Source organism: Schistocerca piceifrons, chromosome 7 (assembly GCF_021461385.2).
Source record: "Schistocerca piceifrons isolate TAMUIC-IGC-003096 chromosome 7, iqSchPice1.1, whole genome shotgun sequence".
NCBI lineage: Eukaryota > Metazoa > Arthropoda > Insecta > Orthoptera > Acrididae > Schistocerca > Schistocerca piceifrons.
In genome coordinates, this window is record NC_060144.1 from 255,780,492 (window position 1) to 255,805,360 (window position 24,869).

The 24,869-nt window shown below is 41.0% G+C and overlaps 1 protein-coding gene across 1 annotated transcript in view; it reads right to left on the bottom strand.

The window, feature by feature from the left end:
• LOC124804737 (protein arginine N-methyltransferase 1) overlaps window positions 1–24,869 on the bottom strand; it is a 114,243-nt gene that overhangs the window by 17,622 nt on the left and 71,752 nt on the right. Inside the window, exon 4 of the mRNA XM_047265032.1 lies at window positions 2,685–2,876. Within this exon, the coding sequence (XP_047120988.1) occupies window positions 2,685–2,876 (192 nt within the window). The remainder of the gene's footprint in view (window positions 1–2,684; window positions 2,877–24,869) is intronic.

Genomic DNA, 24,869 nt, shown 5'->3' on the forward strand with positions numbered 1-24,869 from the left:
GATGCATCACAGTGTAGGAGTGAAATTGTGCAGCAAATGGAAATAAAGCTGAAGTAAGAGCGACAGCATGAGTCTCAGAGAAAATGTCTAAACAGCACCCAGATTCAAGACAGACCAAATGCAATGTCAAGTCAAGTCGCAGTGAAATGATGCCTACAATACGAATGAGGCTTTGCAGACACAGGTGATACTGATCAGGAAAGAACACCACCAATATTGACATAAATAACAGACAACAATGTCCAGGCAGTCAAGGAACGCATTTGCAGCAATCACAGCTTTTTCAAAGTTGAGGACATTCACATAGCGGTTCTCTAATGGCTCAGTTACTAAGGAGTTAATTTATGCTGCTTACAAACTAAATGATTGGTAGAACATTCCAACTGCTGTTTACAAAGAACTGGTTAGTATATTGAAAAATAACGGTCATATATCTGTCACTTTGAAGTGTATTGCAGCATTCAATATAAGTTACTTGGCATGCTGTAATAATGTGTAGTTTACCTTTTTCAAGCGAAAACACACACACACACACACACACACACACACACACACACACACACACACACACACGCACACACACACAAACACACACACACACACACACACACACACACACACCTTCCCTCTCCTCCATTATCCTTTTTTCTCCACTGCCAATCCCCTCACTAAGGCGTACCAGCCTCTCTCTAATAATGCATCCAACAAACATCTGCTTAGGACTTTGTTCTACAATTAGCAAGTTATAACCATGTACTCCACACGACGCCTGTGTTACTTAGATTCTAAAAATATTTATTAGAACACTTTGCTCCTAGAGAATAATGTTCGTGTGCTGTTAAGCTGTATGGAAATTGCCAAACAAATGGAAACTGTGGACTGGCTACTATTTCCCTCAGCAGTCTTGATGGTCTTAGCCAGGACTTAATTTCAGCTGGAACAGCACCCCAGTATCTTCCAGGGGTTTCCTTTTTTTTAACTCACTGGAACAACTCGGCATGGAGATTTAAAAAGTACAGGTGTATTAAACTTCAATGTAACTATTCTATATCAACATTAATCTGTGAAAAGAAATACATAGCTCTGTGTCATATGGAAGTTTGGGTGGGTCAGAGGAGCATGCTCGGACAGCCTAAGTGATAAGGCAACCACTCATGGTAAGTGGTAAATTCAGGTTTGAGTCTTGATCTGGTGCAAATTTCTGTATGTTGGTTTAGGTAGTACATTATCACAAAGACTACTAACTTGTGCTGATATGGATCAAGCAGAAATACGGAGCAAACTGACACTGCTGTGGGAACAGACAGTAGCACCTGATGTTTTGTGAACAAAAAGTACAATAAGTGATTTTTATGGCTGGGAGTGATTTTTTTTTTTTTTTTTTTTTTTTTTTTTTTTTTTTTTTTTTTTGGGGGGGGGGGGGGGGGTGTCTATAGTTGAAGAGGGGCATTCCAGCATTAAAAATTTTAGAAGTTTATTCCTAGCCTGTTGTCTTAGTTGCTGATTGCATTCCTAGATGAACCAAGAATATGCTTAACACCATGAGTCTTGTTAGTGCGATATGCTGAGGTTTGTCCAGTTACGAAACAGTCAAGATCTTTATCTAAGAATAAAACTGAGATGAGTGACAGTGAATATGATGGCTCCATACAAATTTGCCCATCTGAATGCACAACACTGTCATCAACAATCCTCATCAGACCAGGAGAAAAACAAATTGAAAGAAAAAGAGAAAAATTTATTATCATTCTCAAACTTTATTACCACTGTGGTGCTGCAAATCACATTAACCTTTCCAGAAGATGAAATGAATGAAAGCAGTTTCTCACAAGAGGCCAGAAACAATGGTGAATATCAGTACAGATCATTTAACTGTGAAAGTTATTTCTTGGGTGCACGTGACAACCATTTGTGTCCATCAACAGACAGCTGAAAAAATTGCTCATGATCAATGAAGAAGCCATTACAAACACAATTAAAAAAAAGACACATAGGTAATGAACACAAACTTAAAACTTTATGAAATGCGGGAAGATAGTGATTATAGCTGAAAGTCAATATCTATAAACATTTACAGTCACCACAGTCAATTTCCAACTTCATCATCAGCAATTGTCTTGAAACTGTTGGTCAACTGTCCTGTTAAATAAAGGACAGATTTTAGTTTAGTTCAGATCTATTCAAGCAGGTGACAGATGGTTACTTGGAACCAATTACGGAGATTGATGCCTCAAGGTCTAGTTGCAGCTATAATGGCAAACGAAATGAGATATGATTCTACAGATAATGTGTTAAAAAGAATGATGTGGTAATGCTGAAACCACTTCACGACTAGATCACAATCTGAATAATTCTGGAGTTGATATAAACTTATTTATAGAAACATAATTCACCAAAATCTGTTAATAAAATAATAGCTTTAATCTGAATGTTGTTAAAATTGTCCAACATCTACTGACTCAGATAAACCAGATAATGACAGTGTTAATGTGAAATATGATTCAAAGTGGAAACTGCATGGATGAGGCAGGGACAAGTGTGTTGGGACATTTTTGGTGGAAACCCAGAATTTTTCCAGTTACCTCAACAAGGGAAATGAAAACTTTATTGTATGGATTATGACTGAGAAATCTTTTGTACAGTCTCAATACAAAAATATGAACTCCTATTTCCATATAACTTACACTGAGCATTTGATGATGAATATCAAAGTGTGCATATGTCTGGAAGTAGCTGTCATCAGCTTCAGCACTGACTGATTTAACTGAGTCCTGCTGTAAATTCACATCATCTGCACCAATGATTTTCTTTGCTACTTCTCGCATGTTTTGCATGTCTTGAGCCATCCTCTCAAGGCATGCGTCCCTCTCTTGTAGCTGCAGTTTCAAGAAAATGCACAATTTTTATTATAATACATTAAAATTTGTTTTGTACATACATACAAGACACTTCAGATCATTAATTACCTATGATAGCAAAACCAAAATAAACACAAATGACAACAGTGTGGCAAGAATGAAAATAAAGCCAGTTTTTCAATATGGGAATCAACTCTTGAATAAAATTAATATCTACTACATGCGAAAAGATGAAAAAACCTAAACCACAATTCCAACAAATTTTCATACAGTCTTAACACTATTTCGCAATTGCTGTTACACAGTCGTTAAGCTGAGCCTGCAAAATGTCATGAAAAAATAGAAAGTCCACTACTCTACCTAAGTGCTGAAGGACAAAGAGAGATGAAGGAAAAGGAACAGCGGAGTGTTAAGAAAAAGTCATCCAGAGCCCTCAGTCAGGGGAGATATACTTGATAGGATGAGAAGGGCGCCTGTTAAGCACCTAATAGTCTTCCCAGATCCGGAGTTCTGGGTGACTTTTCTGTAACATCTTGTTCTCTACTGCCACCACTTGATGAGTAGACCTTTTTATCTGCCCATATTATGTTTACAAACATAGATTACTTTCACTGATACATTAAAATATTTTGTGAGACCTTACACATAACCTCTTATTGTCATACAAAATTTGTACCAAATTATTTAATTGGGTAGATAAGAAATCTACTCAGCAAGCAGTGGCAGAACGCACACATAAAAGATGGCTGTAATTGGCAAGCTTTCAGAGCCAGTGGCTATTTGTTCAGGCAGAAGGATTGAAGGGGATGGAAAAGGGGTGAAGGAAAAGGGCTGGAGAGGTCTAGGAATGTAACCCAGAACCACAGGTCAGAGGGGACTTACTGTATGATGAGAAGGAGTCTTTCCTTCTCATTCAAGCTTGCCAATTACAACCATCTTTTATGTGTGTGTTCTACCGCCGCTTGGTGAGTAGATTTTTTTTATCTATCCAATTAAATAATTTTGTCAATAATTGTTTTTGTTATAAAATTTGTATCAATTGTGGGGCGGCGGGTGGAATAATTGTTAATGTTCCTTTTATTTATTTAATGCTGTTGTTTGCTGTTCTCAACACTGGCTCTCTAACTACAATATTGGCAACCAGAAAGTGATTAGCAAAACGTGAAGCCTGTAATTAGAATTCCTAGTGCCCATTTCATCTGAGAAATACATTTATAGCTACAGCTTATAGCTCTGAGGAATTAGGAGATTGTCTGGGATTCATAATCAAAAACCATTCTCTCTAAAATGTTCACTATATTCTGAAAGTCACAGACCAAAAAGAATCCACACAATCCAACTACCAGAGCAGTTCAGAGTCTAATGCGCTGATGCAACTATAACTGTTCAAATTAAATGTTTAAGTTAATGCTTGCCATAATTTGATGATAATGTTCATCAAACGCCACGCTAAATAATGGTAGAATGTCTGTCCTGCGGTGGCACGTGAAAATACGACACACGCAAACTGGAGATAGTTCATTAAAGCCATCCCAGAATTAACACTTCACTCGAAAACGATTTCATGGTTATGCGTACCCCGAGTAACTTATTACGGCATCCGAGGCTGTTTATAGCAATGATACCGACGCGACGCGACGCGACGCGACACGACTCCCGGCACAGGTGGTGCGCTAATCAGCGTCTGGAGAGAACTGGGGCCTTCCTCTTTCTCGCGCAGCGTTCTTACATATAAAGCTGCGGTGCGGACGGCTAAGGGAACACCTGATCAAATCTGCTCTCCCGACTAGCCACTGGGCTAGTAATGCACCACTTTAAGTTATCGAATAAACCATTGCTTCCTTTGCTGATGGCCGATGAAGCTTTCAATTTAATTGTGCAATCAGCACACAAGTAAGTAATCATAATAAAAGTCTGACATGGCTAAGTCAAATATTTTGGGCAAGAGAATTAATTTAATTACACTACACGCAGTAGACGAGCTCTGAACTTGCTCTTTGAAGATATGCTATAGCTATAGTTTTATAGTTATTCTGTTGAAACTTCTCACATTTTTATGATTATAGCGGATCTCCCTTCTACTTAAATTTAAACAACCTAGCTTTATTTATTCGCCTACTTAATCTATCTTGCTTCCTTAATTTTTAAGATAAAAACCAGAAAATCATGAATTTCAACTAAAATTTTAATTTGTGAGATCCAGAATACTGTTTTTACTAAATTATTATGCAAAAGGAATCTAAATATAAATTTTTAAGTTTCTAGCTCTTTTCTGTTGCGCCAATGATTTTTACAGAAAAACATCCAAATTTCGAAAATGGTTAAAGTTATTGCGCAACATTTATGACGTCGGAGCTAGTTACAGCGGACTGGCTGGCACACAATGGAAAGACTTATGTGAATTTTATAAGGCATGAGTAGGCTGCTTCCCTACACAATGAATAAGAAAACTAGGCATCTAGAAAGGAGCAATGTTCTACATGGAACATATTACATAACTTCATCTTGTCAAACAGAACCCACCTCAACAAGTTTTTTGGTTTTACTGATTCTAGCTTCCTGCAGTTCACTTCCAGCCTATCACTTTTCAAAACTGTTTCAATTACTAAGACAAAGCATGCAGTGGACAGTGCATTAAGCCAGTACTTCTTGGCTGTATTGCAATTCTTTATTTCCGTGGTTATCTAAACACCTTGGCAGTCTGGAAAAAGCATTTATACCAGATTCCTTAAGGTTGAAAAGTACTGTTTATGGCTGAGTTCACAAACAGGAGATATGAACAATGAGAAAATCCCTCTCTCAATCAAGCCACATCTACCCCAGTACCTTTAGTGTCACAAACAGTGTAATAATGAATAATTAAAGTCATTTCAAAGTAGAAATTGTATACAGGGTGAGTCTTAGTAATGTTTGAAAACCCATGAAGTGACATACACAATGCTCAGACAATCAGTGCAGCCAATTTAATATAACAAACAATGGAAGCACCAGATACTGTAGGATAGCTACAGTATGCCTGTTCTTCTCACAGATATATAAATGATTGCTGGTTGGTTGGTTGGTTGATTTAAAAGAGGGAGAAAGGGACCAAATTGCTTGGTCATTGGTCCCTTATTCTTGTTATAACAATCATACAAGGGAAAGGACAAAACAAATGAGGCATAGAGCACAATACCCAAAGGAAAGAAAAACGACAAGAACGACAGAAAGGCAACAAACACTACAAGGAACAAAAGAGGACAAGAAAACAACAGATAGAGGCAAGAAACAGGTAGAAGCTAGATTAAAACAAGAAAGTAGATTACCATGGCTGGCTGATCATGAGAATAAAAAGGAGAAGCCAGCCACTCTGCAACACAATTAAAAAACCCTCCACCCTAAAAGCACTCGGGTGGAGGACACGGAGGGACAAAAGACATGCACTAAAACTTAGATCAAATGATAAAACTTACCCTCACGAATACAATGTACAACTAAATCAGCCAATCAGGTGTTGTCAGATAAAATTAGTGGCAACAAGTCCGGTACCCAAAGATTTCATCACAGAGCAGTCAAAGTAGGATAGTGCACCATAAGGGCCACTGTCAACCGGCTGCTGCACCAACACTGAGGCGGGTCTTCACGGCGCAGGAGGTAGCTGTGGGTCTTCCAAACGTGGCCAATGTGGAGCTGGCAGAGAACCACAGTCACTGCGAGAGGCTCGCATGGAGGACTTCCACACATTCATAGCCTCCTTAATGGCACGCAGTTTGTCGTTCGTACTGAGATTATGCCATTCCACCTCCCAAAGCTGAAAAACCTTGCAGTGTAATAATGATCGCAGGTTAGTTACAGGGATGCTGATCTCCAGAAGCTGCTTCTGTGTAGCCTAATTGGCCAGCCTGTTGGCAAGTTCTTTTCCTGGCATTCCGATGTGGCCTGGGGTCCACACAAACACCACACAACAACTGGGCCATTCCAAGGCAAAGATGGACTCCTGGATGGTCGTTACCTAAGAATGGCAGGTGTAGCACTGGTCGATAGCTTGTAGGCTGCTCATGGAGTCAGTACAGACAAGAAAAGACTCGCCAGGGCATGAGCGGACGCGCTCAAGAGTACGAGAAATGGCCGCCAGGTCTGCAGTGAAAACACTAAAGGCAACTAGCAAGGAGTGCTGTTCAATATGTCCTCCATGAAGATACATGAAGCCAACGTGACCATCAGCTATCAAGCTGCCAGTGTAAACCACTTCATGGCCCCGGTACACGTCAAGAATCGAGAGGAAGTGACAGCGGAGAGCTGCGGTGTTGACTGAGTCCTTAGGGCCATACGAAAGGTCCAGGCGAAGCTTCGGCATAGGCATACACCATGTAGGTGTATGTGAATGGACCTCAAGTATAGGTGGTAAAAGCAAGGACTCCACTTCAGACAGAAGAGATCGGATGTGAACCACAATTGTAAGCCCTGAATCGGGCCACCGATGCGGGAGATGAAGGGCCGTGGTTGGGAAAAGGAGACGGTAATGAGGATGTGCAGGAGAGCTACGAATGTGTGCAATGTAACTGGTGAGCAGTTGTGCACGTCTGATCTTCAATGGAGGGACTCCAGCCTCCACCAGTACGCTGGTCACCAGACTCGTCCTAAAAGCTCCTGTCGCTAGTTGAACTCCGCAGTGGTGCACTGAGTTGAGTAAATGCAACGCTGAGGGCGCCACTGAACCATAAATCACACTCCCATAGTCAAGGCGGGATTGAACAAGGGCTCTGTAGAGCTGCAGCAGTGTGGAGCAATCTGCACCCCAGTTGGTGTTGCTCAGGCAGCGGAGGGCATTGAAGTGCTGCCAGCACTTCCGCTTAAGTTGATGAAGATGAGGAAGGCCAGTCAATCGAGCGTCGAAAACCAGTCCTAAGAATCAATATGTCTCCACTACAGTGAGTGGAGTGTCATTAAGGTAAAGTGCTGGTTCCGGATGAATGGTACGCACCGACAGAAGTGCATGACACATGACTTTGCAGCTGAAAACTGGAAGCCGTGGGCTAGAGCCCATGACTGCACCTCGCGGATGGTTCCCTGTAAGTGCCGCTCAGCAAAACCAGTACTAGAGCAGCAGTACGAAATGCAGAAGTCATCTGCATACAGAGAAGGTGAGACCGACGGCCCGAGAGCTGCTGCTAGACAGTTAACAGCCACTAAAAATAGAGAGACTCTCAATACAGAGCCTTGCGGAACTCCATTCTCCTGGATGTGGAGGGAATTATGGGAAGCACCCACTCGGACACGGAAAGTACGGAGTGACAGGAAGTTTTGGATAAAAATCAGGAGTGGTCCCCAGAGACCCCACTCATACGAAGTGGCAAGGATATGATGCTGCCAGGTTGTGTCATACGCTTTCCGTAGATCAAAAAAAGGCAGAAACCAGGTGTTGGCACCTGGAAAAGTCTGTTCAGATGGCAGACCCGATGGACACAAGATTATGAGTGGCAGAGCGACCCTGGTGGAAACTGTCCTGGCATGGAGCCAGTAGGCCACATGACTCCAGGAGCCAACACAACTGCTGACTTACCATACATTCTAACAGCTCACAAAGAATGTTATGGAAGCTGATTTGCTGACAGCTATCCACTTCAAGCGGGTTTTTGCCAGGTTTGAGCACTGGAATGATTTTGCTCTCCCGCCATTGCGATGGAAAGGTGCCATCACACCAAATCTGGTTGAAGATGATGAGAAGATGTCACTTGTAGTCAGACGAGAGATGTTTAATCATCTGACTGTGGATTTGATCTGGTCCAGGAGTTGTGTCGGGGCAATGAGCAAGGGTGCTGAAGAGCTCCCACTCTGTAAATGGGGCATTATAGGGTTCACTGTGGCATGTAGTGAACGAGAAGACCTTCCCTTCCATCCGCTGTTTGAGGATGAGAAAGGCTGGGGGGTAATCTCTGACGCAGAGGCGCAAGCATAGTGCTCAGCGAAGTACTTGGCAATTGCATTGGTTGAGATGTACCTCTCCCAGCACTCCTGTTTCCATCTTCTTATAAGCTGGCAAAAGTGGGCACGGAGCCGTTTAAAAAGCCATTAGGTGCTCCAGGGAAGGGTGCCGCTTATGACACTGTAGAGCCCGCCTATACTCTTTAATGGCCTCATCAACTTCTGGCGACCACCAAGGTACTGTCTTTCACCGGGGGCACCCTGAGGAACCAGGGATCGCAATTTCTGCTGCAGAAATGATCTTCCTGGTGACACACTCAATCATCACGTTGATGTTACTGTGTGGGGGAGAGTCAATGGTGACAGCAGAGTTGAAAGCTTCCCAGTCTGCCTTGTTTAAAGCCCATCTGGGTAGGCGTCTGTGGGCATCACACTGGGGCAGAGACAGGAAGATGGGGAAGTGGTCACTACCACACAAGTCATCGTGGGCTCTCCCATGGGCAGATGAGAGAAGGCCTGGGATGCAAAGTGATAAATCAATGGCCAAATAACTACCATGAGCCACACTGAAATGTTTGGGATGATAAATTTTCGACATCTCTGCCACAGCCAGTAAGCATCGTGCTACCCCAAAAAGCGTTATGGGAGTTAAAACGTCCCGAAAGTAGGAAAGATTTAGGGAGTTGATCAATCAGTGCAGCCAATATGTTCAGGGGTACCGCACCATGTGGAGGGAGATATACATTGCAGACAGTTATTTCCTGCGTCGTCCATATCCTGACAGCCACAGCTTCAAGAGGAGTTTGAAGGGGCACAGGATCATTACATACTGAGTTCAGGACATAAATGCAAACTCCAGCTGACATTCTATTATGTTCTCTACGGTTCTTGTAATATCCCCTGTAGCCGTGAAGGGCAGGGGTCCACATTGCCGGGAACCAGGTTTCCTAGAGAGCAATACATAAAGAAGGTGTAAAGCTTAACAGTTGCCACAGCTCAGCCAGGCAGCAAAGAAAACCACCACTCAACCAGGCACTGGAAAAAACCACCACAGTTCCACTGGAGGATGACATGATCGTGAGGCTGGCAAGGCATGGAACAGTCAATGAGGCAGTTTACGCCTCAGGGTCACCTGCTGCCACATACTGAGGACCTTTGCGATCAACATCCATTTTGTCTGTCCTCAGCGGACGCCAAAATCTCCACTTCATCCTCAGATGTAGAGCTTGTAGGTAGCAGGGGTGCGGGTGCCACCGCAATGTCTTGGTTCTTGGGGTCTTTTTCTTTTTTGGTTTCTCTCGCTGCTCCTTAGGTTTTTCTGGCTGGGAGGGCTTCACTGATTCAGTCTCGGGGACTGAGGAGGACCATAAAGTCCTATGACCAGCTACCTGTGGATGCTTCAGCCACTGAGAGTGTCCACTTTGCCACTGGTAGGAACCTGGGAAGGGAGTGACCCAAGGGACCCCTTCCTAGTGAGGGAGCTGAATAAGATGTATGCTTCTCAGGCTGAGAAGCGGAGATGGATGTCCCCGATGGTTGGGGGAGGTGTTGCTCCCGAAGCACATGGTGCAGGAGCAACAGGGATGGAAGTGCCCCCCACCATCAAGGGGGCGGTTTTAGTCTTGCGGCCCTGATGGCCAAATGTCAATGGCAGAACAGATGGAGCTGGACCGTAGCTGTAGCGGCAGCATAGGATGATGTCATGCGCATCAGATGGAGCCTTTCAAATTTCCTCTTAGCCTCAGTGTAGGTCAGTCAGTCCAGGGTCTTGTATTCCATGATTTTCCTCTCTTTCTATAAAATCCTGCAGTATGGCAAGCAAGGTGAATGATGCTCTCCACAGTTGACACAGATGGGAGGCGGGGCTCATGGAGCATTGGGAAGTGAAGGACATCCACAATCTCAACAGGTGATGCTGGAAGAACAGTGGGAAGACATACGTCCAAACTTCCAGCACTTGAAGCTCCGCAATGGGGGACGGATATATGGCTTGACATCACAGCGGCAGACCATCACCTTGACCTTCTTGGGTAATGTGTCACCCTTGAAGGCCAAGATGAAGGCACCAGTGGCAACCTGATTACACCTCAGACCCTGATGGACGCGCCGGACGAAATGAACACCTTGCCGCTCTAAATTGGCACGCAGCTCATCGTCAGACTGCAAAAGAAGGTCACTGTGGAATGTAATACACTGGACCATGTTTAAGCTCTTATGGGGGTGTGATGGTAACAGAAACATCCCCCACCTTGTCACAAGCGAGTAATGCCCATGACTGAGCAGAGGATGCTGTTTTTATCAAGACTGATCCTGACCGCATTTTGGATAATCCACCCACCTCCCCAAACTTGTCCTCTAAATGCTCTACAAAAAACGGAGGCTTCACTGACATGAAGGATTCCTCATAGGCTCTCGTACATACTAGGTACCAGTGCAAATAAGATTTGCTGCCATCCTTAGCCTGACATTCCTCCCATGGTGTGGCCAGGGAGGGGAACTATTTGGGGTCATACTTCCGTGCATCAAATTGAGCCCTTGAATGGTTACAGACACCTGGTGGTTGACCACCAGCAAGAGTAGATACACTACACTTCATAGTATGTCAGCTGCCCTGCTGCCACCCTCTCCGACTAGGGGGCCTCCCCACGGGCGCCACCCAGCCGCAGCAAAGGCCACATGGCAGGATGGCCATTGGCATAGTCCTGATGCCCCAGGGTGATGGGAATCTGCTCCTTGGCACACGTGGGGAGTTAACAGAGCAGGCATCAGCAGAGCGATCCCTGTGTGGTCAGGGAGGCTACAACCAACAGGGTACATGGCGGCCCCACCAAAATGGTCTGGCTACCGCGCAGGATATGAGGTGCAAAGAAGTCCATGATTATCGTCGGCACAGAAAACGACACTGCACAGTAGATGGAGTAAAATGCGTCCAGGAAGATGTCCTCGTCCAACAGATGGACAATGAGTGGAACTGCAAATCCACGACAATAAGGTGGGCCAAAGATCTCCATGCACGATGGACAGGATGCACCGTGTAAGGTGCCATTCCCCAATTGGCTCACTCTTCGGGAGAAATGAGAAGAATGGAGGTCAAACCCAACAGAGGACCATCACACAAAGGCCAAAACATATTAGACTCCTTTTAGTCGCCTCTTATGGGAGGCAGGAATGACTTGGGCCTATTCTAACCCCCAGTCCTGCAGGGGGAAAATGATTGCTAGGCCGAGAGCTATCCAAAATATTTGACCTTTTATCTCTTGATCAATGGAATCCCAGATATGACCCCTGAAAAATCGCATTTTGGCTTCTTGTTTCTAGGAACATAGTAGTTCTGGGCACTGACGTGCATAGGCCTGTAATGACATACTCTTGCCTACATGGAATAATGTAAGACAAGGGCATTCTGAAAAGTAATGTCTTCGAATTTTTTTTTACCTGGAAACTCTTTAAGCTCCTTGAATAAAACCAACTTTATTAACATTAGACAACTTTATTCTTCATGTCTACCTATTTGTAGCCTTCTACTGTAAGAGGGCCCCAAATCGTAGAATGCAATATGGTGGTGTGTAATGTAACTGTATCAGCGTATGAGAAACAAAGTGCTATAATCAAGTTTCGAATCTGAAGAGTTCATCCACATATGGAGCACCCTCTCCTTCAGCATGACAATGCCAGACCACAGATGAACACTGACATCTACAATCAAACACCTCGGACTCACTGTCATCAATTATCATCCATACAATCCCAACTTGCCTCCATCCAATTTTCATCTATTTTCACAACTTAAAGAACATCTTTGAGGATATCACTGAGAGTGATGAAGTGGTGCAAGAACAGGTGAGGTTGTGGCTCTGTCAAAAAATCACACATTCTACAAAGGCAGTAGCAACAAACATGTCTCTCGTTGGGAGAAATGTGTTTGTTGCCAGGGTGGCTGTGTTAAGAAATAAATACGTAGATATGAAGAATAAAGATGTAGAATGTTAATAATGTTTGTTTTAATTAAAAAGCTTAAAGAGTTTTCACATTACAAATCCACAGGCATTACTTTTCAGCAACCCTTCATATGTGCTTCCTGAGGAGTCATGGTGATTAAGAAATTCTTGTAGTGAGATATAAATATAGTACATGTAAAACGTTTCTACAGCACTATTCATTGCAGGCATTACATAGAATGAAAAACAATTACAGCCTTTCCATGAATGTACACTATACAGTAGATAATGCAAGTGCTGGAGTTAATGTGTCTCCTGCACTATTAATAATTACCCTTTGTTGTTGCTGTCAGATCATGAACTTAAACAGAATATCTAGGAAAAAAAGCATGTTGTAAATAAAAATTGTGTATATTGTAAATCTTTTGAAGTGTTTTGATCTCAAAGGCTTATATAGGAAGCACTTGCAACCAAGTCCGGATTTTACAGAAATTCTATGAAACTTGAGCATACACACTCAACCTGTTCCTAACATTCTGTGGTCAATGTACATCAACAGTTCAAGTTGTAAGAGTAATTTTACTTTTACATCCTTAGTGAGATGACTGAAAAGAATGACCCTACAAACCTCATCAATGGTTTAAAAATCTGATTTGTATATATTATAGTACAATCATGTCTACTAAAATTAATACATATAAAATTCACAGTTCAAAATTTCTTTCTGATCCAATGTATCTCAAGTGTAAGCTGCAAATGAAGTGTAATCACTGCAAAGCTGAAACTGTAGAAAAAACTAATATGTAGCATTAAAATGAGCTCTTCCTTTCATGAGTATTCAAGTCGTGATTTTTGCAGGTTGTCATCTATCGATTTTACTTTATAGATTCACATGAAACCTATTACTCAACGTAGGATGAAGTGGTTTTCATGTAAAATACTATTCCAACAGAATTCTACTTAGCTCCATTACTTATGTTATTCATTTTTACTCAGTTCACAGTTAACAGAGGTTTCAGTCATCACTAATACTGTTTTCATCTTTGTATACTTTTCTTTCGGATAGATTATATGATGGTAAGAAAGAGATTTTGGAACCAGGTTTTAAATTGTAAGACATTTCCAGGGGCAGATGTGGACTCTGATCACAATTTATTGGTTATGAGCTGTAGACTAAAACTGAAGAAACTGCAAAAATGTAGGAATTTAAGAAGATGGGACCCGGATAAACTGAAAGAACCAGACGTTGTAGAGAGTTTCAGAGAGAGTATTAGGGAACAGTTAACAAGTGCAGCGGAAAGAAGTACAGTAGAAGGTGAATGGGTAGCTCTGAGAGATGAAATAGTGAAGGCAGCAGAGAATCAAGCGGTTAAAAAGACGGAGGCTGGTACAAATCTTTGGGTAACCAAAGAGATACTGAATTTAACTGATGAAAGAAGAAAATATAAAAATGCAGTAAATGAAGCAGGTGAAAAGGAATACAGATGTCCTAAAAATTAGATGAACAGGAAGTGCAACATAGCTAAGCAGGGATGGCTACAGGACAAATGTAAGGATGTAGAAGCACATATCATTAGGGGTAACATAGATGCTGCCTACAGGAAAATTAAAGAGACCTTTGGAGAAAAGAGAACCACTTGTATGAATATCAAAAGCTCATATGGAAAACCAGTTCTAAGCAAAGAAGGGAAAGCAGAAAGGTGGAAGGAGTATGTAGAGGGTCAATACAAGGGTGATACACTTGAGGGCAATATTATGGAAATGGAAGAGGACATAGATGAAGTTGAAATGGGAGATATGGTACTGCGTGAAGAATTCGACAGAGCACTGAAAGATCTAAGTCGAAAGAAGGCCCCGGGAGTAGACAACATTCTCTAAAAACTTATGTGGAAGCCCAGGAATTATGTCACAAATAAGTAAATGGAAAGACACAAAACTAGTAGAGATAAAAATGTTCATAAGTGTAGCTTCCCTAATTGCATTGTTTGTTGTGTAAGAGACACTGTAATTTTGCACTGCTGTTGTTATTCTGTTATTCCAGTTTTAACAATTAATTTCACTTATGTTGCATAATAAATGTGTGTATTACTCCCTGCTCCAGTTCATAATACTGAAGTGTCATGTTGGTAGTAAATTACTCATAAAAAAGGAAAAGTATATAAGAAGGGATATCATATGTTCAGGTTTGAATTTGTTTAATAAACATGGGGAAAATTATGTGAGGATTTAATTATTTGTATCTCCATTGCATCTGAAGGCTAAATAACCACTTAATCAGTGTTCATAAATGGAAATTAGCAGAGGTTTGATTTTTAAAGCTTATGTACCATTATTCAGTTTTGTCAGGACCAGTAGGGATAATTTGTTTACACATATACCATTAATACGCAAGTATAAAGACAACTGATATAGGACATTGATATGTAAAACAGATACAGCAGTGTAATTATTTATAATAGTATAACCATGGATGATAAATGTGCCTGATGCCTTAGTTAGTTAGTAACTTGCGACTGGTGTGACAACTGTAAATCAGTTTCATAGAATGATTGCAGTGTGACACAGAAATGTATTCCCAGTGAGTCTCTTCCATGGGTATGTACATTACGTATAAAAAGGTAGCTCCCAGAACAAGAGGTGAAGATTTGACCCTATTGGCAAAGAAAATGGGATGTAAGAAAACGTTAACAGGAAAGGGAGAAAGAAGGAAGTATTTTGGATAGTTCTCTTGCTGTTGAGCTACTGAATAGATATAGCCTTTTGAAGGGAAAGAGCCTCATTTAGACGTAAAAGAAAGTAGGCCACAGTAAACCATCAATAAGAATTTAAGACACTGGCCACAAATTAGTTGCGCAGAAAAGGCAAGGACCAGGGCACCAGGTCACTGCTAGCCTTAGCCACGTAATAAAGGATATTGAAGGACTGATTAGCGATCTGGCTGAAGAGTGTTGGAGGAGCATGCAACACCCTGGAAAAGAATAGAGAATATAGCACAAAGAGTGATCTGGAGAAGATAAGTGCAGCAACATTACACATGTGGGGGGCTTTGCTGGGGTTCTGTGGCAGCATGACCACCCACAGTTGAACAAAGCCATAGTTGAGTTAACAAAGCAACTAACCAGGTTGCTGCTGACTTCGGGTAGGGCTCACATTAGTGCCATATCAGTTGCTGCTATTGGGAGAAGGTGATATCCAAGCATGGTGTACACCTTAACAGGAAGGGGAAAGATAGATAAACTGAATTGATAGCTGAAAATATGGGGCGGAGGAGGGGGCTGTCACCAATGGTAGAATTCCTGTGATACTGAGTAAGTGTTTAAGGAGACCAAACAGCTATTTTATCAGTCTCCTATTCATCTTTCAGGACAGAAGCAGTGTAACTAATCTGCCTGCACATAAAGTAAATTCTGTGTGTGAAAGTATTCTAAATGTTTGAGTAGCATGCATCTGAGGCAGAACATGGGAACAAACCTGGTATTCACCTAGTGGAATTTGGGAAACTGCCTGAACTCAATGGAGGCTGGCCACTACACTGACCAATCGTCGTCTGGGGGCTGGCATACCTCCCATCCCTGGAGCAGTCATGTTAACATGTGTGGCTACCTGGGCAGGTATTCCTGCGATTTCAGGTGTGAGAGGTAAGCCTTTTTTAGGTTTAATTATTCTGTCATACAGACTGCTTTAAAAAAGGTTAAGATAAATGAAGTATCACACACAAAAGAAACTGTTTTGAATAACCTTACCATTATGCATCAGATATTAGAAGAATACACATAGAAGACTATAAATTAGCAGCTGTTTCTGCAGGGAAAATATGGAGAAACTATGACTAGTAATGTATGTAAAAAAAATTAAAAAATAAAAATGTTTTGTGAAATGATTGGTCTAAAAGTAAGAAATAAAACAGATAAGAGAAACATTTGATGTGCCATTGAATGATGCTCAAAATCATACACAGCAGATAATGTGCTGTTTAAGAGTATGTATTCCCTTTCCTGATACTTGAAGGATTCTCTACTGAAAAATTTCTGAGACTGAAAAAATTGTCGGAACTCTTTTACACTTTCGGATATAGATGACAGAAATATGTCAAGGCCACATATCAGCAGACTGCACCATGTATATACTCTCCCATGTACATACTCCATCGAACAAATATCCTCTAGTACTCTTTAAAATTCTAATCTAACATAAAACTGAAATTTTAATTCTCAAATGGCACTTCATTTCCTGTACAAGATTTCGAGCACCACTCAAGGGAAGTGTCAAATGTTTCTTTCACCTATTTTATTTCTTACTTTTAGACAAAACATTTCGCCATTCTTTTTTTTTCTCCAAAATTTTTTCTGTTCAGAAAGCACGATCTTTTCGATCCCTCATTTGCTCTCCTAGCACCTTCCGCTCTTGAAATGACCTGCATTTAGTACCTGAATTGAAGGAAGCCATTTTGACAGTTAAACATCACACCAATGCCAATTTTTGTGTGCTAAATAGCTAGGCCTTGAAGAGACAAAATTTTTGATACTTCATTTATATAGCTAGCAGCAACTACTTGGGAAACATTTCAATTTTCCCTCTAATCACTAATTAAGTTTTTCTTAATTACTTAGACTACTTTCAAGCAATTAAATATGTTTTTGGAAAACCAGACATCACACTGGTCAATTTGATACCCCATTTGTCCATTTCCCACTCTTCATTTGGTTATGAAAATTCAGACAAAAACCCATTGTGTGGTTTATGGGGAGTCTTGTTTTCACACTGCTCAAACATTTACTAATAATATGGGGGCAGTCAAATGAAAATGAGACAGGTGGAAAAGAAAGTTTCAGTTCAGTTTTTTTTTTTAATTTCCAATGTAGCTGTGATAACTGTTAAAGCATTTATCCCACTGTGAGACAAGAAGGTAAGTGGCTTCATGGAAAAATGTTTGTGGTTGCCAACATAACCATGATTGTACACAAGCATGCAAATTGCCAGCGAAGATCTTTCTTCAGGGCTAAAATGACAAGGAACTCACATGGGCAGAGATCGGGACTAGGTGAAGGACTTGTAAAGGCTTCACAGAGAAACTTCTGAAGTAAATTCAAGTGCCACTATATTAATAACAGTAGTTTCTGCTGTAATCAACAACTGGAATCCTGTTCTTGCAAATTGCAACTACTGGATTAGTCATTTATAATTGTTACAGTATAAAGATCCCCAAAGGGAAATTTTCATATGTTATTATAGAAATGTGAGTCATTATTATGTCACTTATGGGACAAAAGAAAGCAAATGACATTTTGTGAAGATTTTATCAATTGAATGAAAGGTTCAGGTAAAAGGAAAGATTTGGAAATGGTACTTCATTAAGACTTGTGTTCTGTTGTTAATTTTCCCACCAGAGTTAATCAGGAAAGCAGTACAATAATAGAAACATTTATGTACACACAAACACTTAATCAGCAAAACATAGGTTTATCCTGTAGCGAATAGCCTCTCTCATCATGATGCACAATTATCCATACCAAACAATCATCTGATTACAATGAAGTGATGTCATGGAAAATACAGTTACCAATGAACAGACTACAGAACGTTTCAAGGCAGCCTTACAGGAAGCTGTCTGGAAGGCCGTGTAAATTGTGATGTTGTTTGTTGTTGTTGTGGTCTTCAGTCCTGAGACTGGTTTGATGCAGCTCTCCATGCTACTCTATCCTGTGCAAGCTTCTTCATCTCCCAGTACTTACTGCAACCTACATCCTTCTGAATCTGCATAGTGTATTCATCTCTTAGTCTCCCTCTATGATTTTTACCCTCCACAATGCCCTCCAATACTAAATTGGTGATCCCTTGATGCCTCAGAACATATCCTACCAACCGATCCCTTCTTCTAGTCAAGTTGTGCCACAAACTTCTCTTCTCCCCAATCCTATTCAACACCTCCTCATTAGTTATGTAATCTACCCATCTAATCTCCAGCATTCTTCTGTAGCACCACATTTCAAAAGCTTCTATTCTCTTCTTGTCCAAACTATTTATTGTCCATGTTTCACTTCCATACATGGCTACACTCCATACAAATACTTTCAGAAATGACTTCCTGACACTTAAATCTATAATCGATGTTAACAAATTTCTCTTCTTCAGAAACGCCTTCCTTGCCATTGCAAGTCTGCTTTTTATGTCCTCTCTACTTCGACCATCATCAGTTATTTTGCTCCCCAAATAGCAAAACTCCTTTGCTACTTTAAGTGTCTCATTTCCTAATCTAATTCCCTCAGCATCACCCAACTTAATTCGACTACATTCCATTATCCTCATTTTGCTTTTGTTGACGTTCCTCTTATATCCTCCTTTCAAGACACTGTCCATTCTGTTCAACTGCTCTTCCAAGTCCTTTGCTGTCTCTGACAGAATTACAATGTCATCAGCAAACCTCAAAGTTTTTATTTCTTCTCCATGTATTTTACTACCTACTCCGAATTTTTCTTTCGTTTCCTTCACTGCTTGCTCAATATACAGATTGAATAACATCGGGGAGAGGCTACAACCCTGTCTCACTCCCTTCCCAACCACTGCTTTCCTTTCATGCCCCTCGACTCTTATAACGGCCATCTGGTTTCTGTACAAATTGTAAATAGCCTTTCGCTCCCTGTATTTTACCTCCGCCACCTTTAGAATTTGAAAGAGAGTGTTCCAGCCAACATTGTCAAAAGCTTTCTCTAAGTCTACAAATGCTAGAAACATAGGTTTGCCTTTCCTTAATCTTTCTTCTAAGATAAGGCATAAGGTCGGTATTGCCTCAAGTGTTCCAACATTTCTACGGAATCCAAACTGATCTTCCCCGAGGTCGACTTCTACCAGTTTCGCGTTAGTATTTTGCAGCTGTGGCTTATTAAACTGATAGTTCGGTAATTTTCACCTCTGTCAACACCTGCTTTCTTTGGGATTGGAATTATTATATTCTTCTTGAAGTCTGAGGGTATTTCGCCTGTCTCATACATCTTCCTCACCAGATGGTAGAATTTTGTCATGACTGGCTCTCCCAAGGCCGTCAGTAGTTCTAATGAAATGTTGTCTACTCCCGTGGCCTTGTTTCGACTCAGGTCTTTCAGTGCTCAGTCAAACTCTTCACGCAGTATTGTATCTCCCATTTCATCTTCATCTACATCCTCTTCCATTTCCATAATATTGTCCTCAAGTACATCGCCCTTGTATAGACCCTCTATATACTCCTTCCACCTTTCTGCTTTCCCTTCTTTGCTTGGAACTGGGTTTCCATCTGAGCTCTTGTGGTTCTCCTTTCTCCAAATATCTCTTTAATTTTCCTGCAGGCAGTATCTATCTTACCCCTAGTGAGATAAGCCTCTACATCCTTACATTTGTCCTCTAACCATCCCTGCTTAGCAGTTTTGCACTTCCTGTCGATCTCATTTTTGAGACGTTTGTATTCCTTTTTGCCTGATTCATTTACTGCATTTTTATATTTTCTCCTTTCATCAATTAAATTCAATATTTCTTATGTTACCCAAGGATTTCTACCATCCCTTGTCTTTTTACCTACTTCATTGTCTGCTGCCTTCACTACTTCATCCCTCAGAGCTACCCATTCTTCTTCTACTGTATTTCTTTCCCCCATTTCTGTCAATTGTTCCCTTATGCTCTCCCTGAAACTCTCTACAACCTCTGGTTTAGTCAGTTTATCCAGGTCCCATCTCCTTAAATTCCCACCTTTTTGCAGTTTCTTCAGTTTTAATCTACAGTTCATAACCAATAGATTGTGGTCAGAGTCCATATCTGCCCCTGGAAATGTCTTACAATTTAAAACCTGGTTCCTAAATCTCCGTCTTACCATTATATAATCTATCTGATACCTTTTAGTATCTCCAGGGTTCTTCCATGTATACAACCTTCTTTCATGATTCTTGAACCAAGTGTTAGCTATGATTAATTTATGCTCTGTGCAAAATTCTATCAGACGGATTCCTCTTTCATTTCTTACGCCCAATCCGCATTCACCCACTATGTTTCCTTCCCTCCCTTTTCCTACTCTCGAATTCCAGTCACCCATGACTATTAAATTTTCGTCTCCCTTCACTACCTGAATAATTTCTTTTATCTCATCATACATTTCATCAATTTCTTCATCATCTGCAGAGCTAGTTGGCATATAAACTTTTACTACTGTAGTAGGCATGGGCTTCGTGTCTATCTTTGCCACAATAATGTGTTCACTATGTTGTTTGTAGTAGCTTACGCGCACTCCTATTTTTTTATTCATTATTAAACCTACTCCTGCATTACCCCTATTTGATTTTGTATTTATAACCCTGTATTCACCTGACCAAAAGTCTTGTTCCTCCTGCCACCGAACTTCACTAATTCCCACTATATCTAACGTTAACCTATCCATTTCCCTTTTTAAATTTTCTAACCTACCTGCCCGATTAAGGGATCTGACATTCCACGCTCAAATCCGTAGAATGCCAGTTTTCTTTCTCCTGATAACGACGTCCAGAGATCCGAATGGGAGACTATTTTACCTCCGGAATATATTATCCAAGAGGATGCCATCATCATTTAATGATACAGTAAAGCTGCATGCCCTCGGGAAAAGTTATGGCTATAGTTTCCCCTTGCTTTCAGCCATTCGCAGTACCAGCACAGCAAGGCCATTTTGGTTAGTGTTACAAGGCCAGATCAGTCAATCATCCAGACTGTTGCCCCTGCAACTACTGAAAAGGCTGCTGCCCCTCTTCAGGAACCACACGTTTGTCTGGCCTCTCAACAGATACCCCCCCGTTGTGGTTGCACCTACAGTACGGCCATGTGTATCGCTGAGGCACGCAAGCCTCACCACCAATGGCAAGGTCCATGGTTCATTGCGTGGGGAGGGGGGGGGGGGGGCTGTGATATGTAAATTGCACATTTTGGGTATTTGTAGATAGGTGTGTACCAATCTGTAACAGATAATACATAAAAAAAAATCAATTTTTTGAAATATAATTGGACAGATAAAAAAATTTACACCAGGTGACAGCAGCAGAAAACATGTACAAAAGTTAAGGAAATGTGCAAGCTTTCAGAGCTAGTGGCTTCTTCTTCTGGCAGAATGATTGCAGGTGAAGGAAAAACACTGGCAAGGTTTAGGAAATGGGGAAGTTGATATAAAGTCGGCCAATACCTTGGAACAGGGGACACTTACCAGACAGAATGAGAACAAAAGACTGATTGTTGGTGACTGCACCACACAACATTTGAAAACCTGAGAGCTTAAAGTTGAAAAATAGGGTAATAAGCAAAGGAAAGATTACTGACTAAACATCATACAAGAGTTAATAAGAGCGGGAAGCCAAGAGTATTATATGTAGTAGCGGTAGGGGGGGATTCAGGGTAAATTGCACAGGCCTGAAAATAAAAGATATAAAAAACTCAAAGAGAGTGAAGAAAGGAATAATTACTGACGATATGTTGAGACTGAAGAAATTAATGTCAATTGAGAGCAGATAGACAGTGAGAACCAGGAACATGTAATACCAGTTTCCACCTGTGGAGTTCTTAAAAACTGCTGTCAGAAGGAAGAATCCAGATGACACGTCTGGTGGAACAGCCACTGATGTCATGACTGGCAGGTTGTAAGTGAAAGGATCTGAGGTCATGACTGGCAAGTTGTATAGCATGCTCTGCAACAGGATAGTTTGTGTTGCCAGTATACAGACAGTCTAAGCCCATTCATCCTAACAGATAACTCGATGGTAGTCACTGTGATGGAGAAGGCTGAAGAGTGCTTCCATAACAGCTGGTACACAACGTGAGTCATTTCACATGTGGCTCTCCATTTAATAGTATATGTTTTGCAAGTTACAGTACAGTGGTAGGAGAGTGCATAGAATAAATCTTACAGGAGGATGGTCGCAGGGGTAGGAGCCACACGGCATGGAAAAGGGTGCATATTGAGCATAAGGTCTAACCAGGATACTGCGGAGATTGGTCAGAAGCTATTCTATGTGTAGTGCGCAAATTGTCGGGTGGAATGGACCTCAATTCAGAGCATGATTTCAATGAGTCATAGCGTTGTTGAAATATCTGATTAATACAAGCAAGATGAAGACAGTACTGAGCGACAAGAGGTGCACTCCTAAGTTGTTGTTTGGAGGAAGCAGTTGTATCAGGATTGGATGTGATAGAAATCTGATTTCGAACTAGGCTTTTTGGGTAATCATGTCCAGTGAAGGCTGAGGTAAGAATCTTTAACAGCTGCTTCCCCATGAAAAAAATGAAATATGGTAACAATAAGACATCAAAGCCCTGAATTATGAAAGGAATCAAAATACTATGTGTAAGGAAAAAGGAATTGTTTGAAATGGTTATAGCAGAAAGAGAAGTAGGATTTATTTCATTTTACCAGAAATACTGTACTGTATCAATGAAAGTGATTAGAAAATAAAAAATCTCTGTATATTGTCTGTAATCAATGAGGAGGATAATAAAATTAAATCCACACGGGCAACAGTTAAAAGGGAAGCAAGGAAATCAGTCAAGGAGTGAGGTCTATGTTGTTAAAGAAGACAGCCAGATAATAAATGACAGCAGCAAGACGGTCAATGTGTTTAATAACGTTCTTGAAGTAGCTCAAAAGATTGGCATGAATACTTCAAAGGATAAATCAATAGAACATATGCAAGAAGCAATGCCTCACGTATACAGGAAATTACAGTTACTCTATGCTCTGGCAAAGAAATTAAGAATGTAATTAATGCCCTCAAACTCAAAAAGTCTCATGGAGTTGATAATGTCTTGAGTAAAGTACTAAAATCATGTTCTTTAGACGTATGGAATGTTTCCATCATAAATGCAACACATTGCTATCATAGGGATATTTCCTGACAGACTGAAATATTCAAAAAAGCATCTTCCCGAAATGCTTCTTTTTACACAAACTCTTCAAAGTGTTTCCTTCTTTTTCCAAATACATTCAAAACATGATAATAGGCAAGAGTGGCAGGACTGCTTTTGTCTACTGGCTTTGTCAATAGATTTTGCTGAAAATGTAATAGATTTTTTTCAGTTTCTCTCTCTCTCCCCCTTTTTTTTATAAATAAAACAACTCAGCATTCACACTAATTTTTTAAATGTCTCTCGACATTTATCTTTTTCATAAATACAATAGCAGCTTGATCCAATAAACAAATGTTTTTTCCATTTCTTTCTTTTATGAAAAGTTAGCTTCCCATGCAGAACGAAAATGATAGATTTTGTGCTTTTTTAATATACAATTCGTTATATGTTAAGTCGTTGCACCACGCATTATTTTCTTCATACAAGATCACATTTCAAGATCTACCTGACGACCAAACACTAACTTTGAGATAACATTCACTCTGTCGAAGCAAATTGTGATGATGTTCTCACAAAGTGCTTCAGTATGTACTCGATGATTGCACATTTTCAGTGCTAAGAAAAAAATTTTCATTTATATTCAACAATTTTTCTTTCACACTCTCAGTACTCACACAATCCACCAAATAAGTACTCACAATCTACCAGCAGATCGTAATCAGTGTGTTGCCGACCCAGTACTACGGCAGCGCTTTCTGGGGTAATTCATCAACATTGAGGAAACAAGCATTAATTTGCAGTGTTCACTCTAGAAACTCTCACAGCCAGCTCTTTAAACAGTTGGGCATATTGACAACAACTTGACAGTACCCTTACTTCCTTGGTATCAACAATTAATCACAGTTGAAAACTGTGTCATCCATCTCAGGAACTCGTGCATAGATGAAAGCATGATCTACTGGAGGGGAGGGGATGAAATATAAATACTGTAAGGTTTAAGTTAGCAAATCACTGTACAGTTTAAGCATTGGGTGGGTGATAGGCACACAAACAAGGCCACTAAGCAATTCAAATGACAGCTTTCCACAGAGCTAAATGATACAGAAATGCAAACATGTGCAACCCCCCTCCCACAAACATGCAGGGCGGAGAGGAGGAAGGGGGAGGTGGAGGAGGGATGACTGGTGACTGGAAAGGAGGAGCACAAAGGGTGTGGGGGGGGGGGGGGGGGGTAGGAAAGGGGCACCTTTGAACTCACCCTGGTGCAGTCACAGAAAGTTGCATGTGGTGCACAATGAAGCGAAGGACTGGATTGGGTGGAGGAGTTAGAACAGTGGAAAGGGGG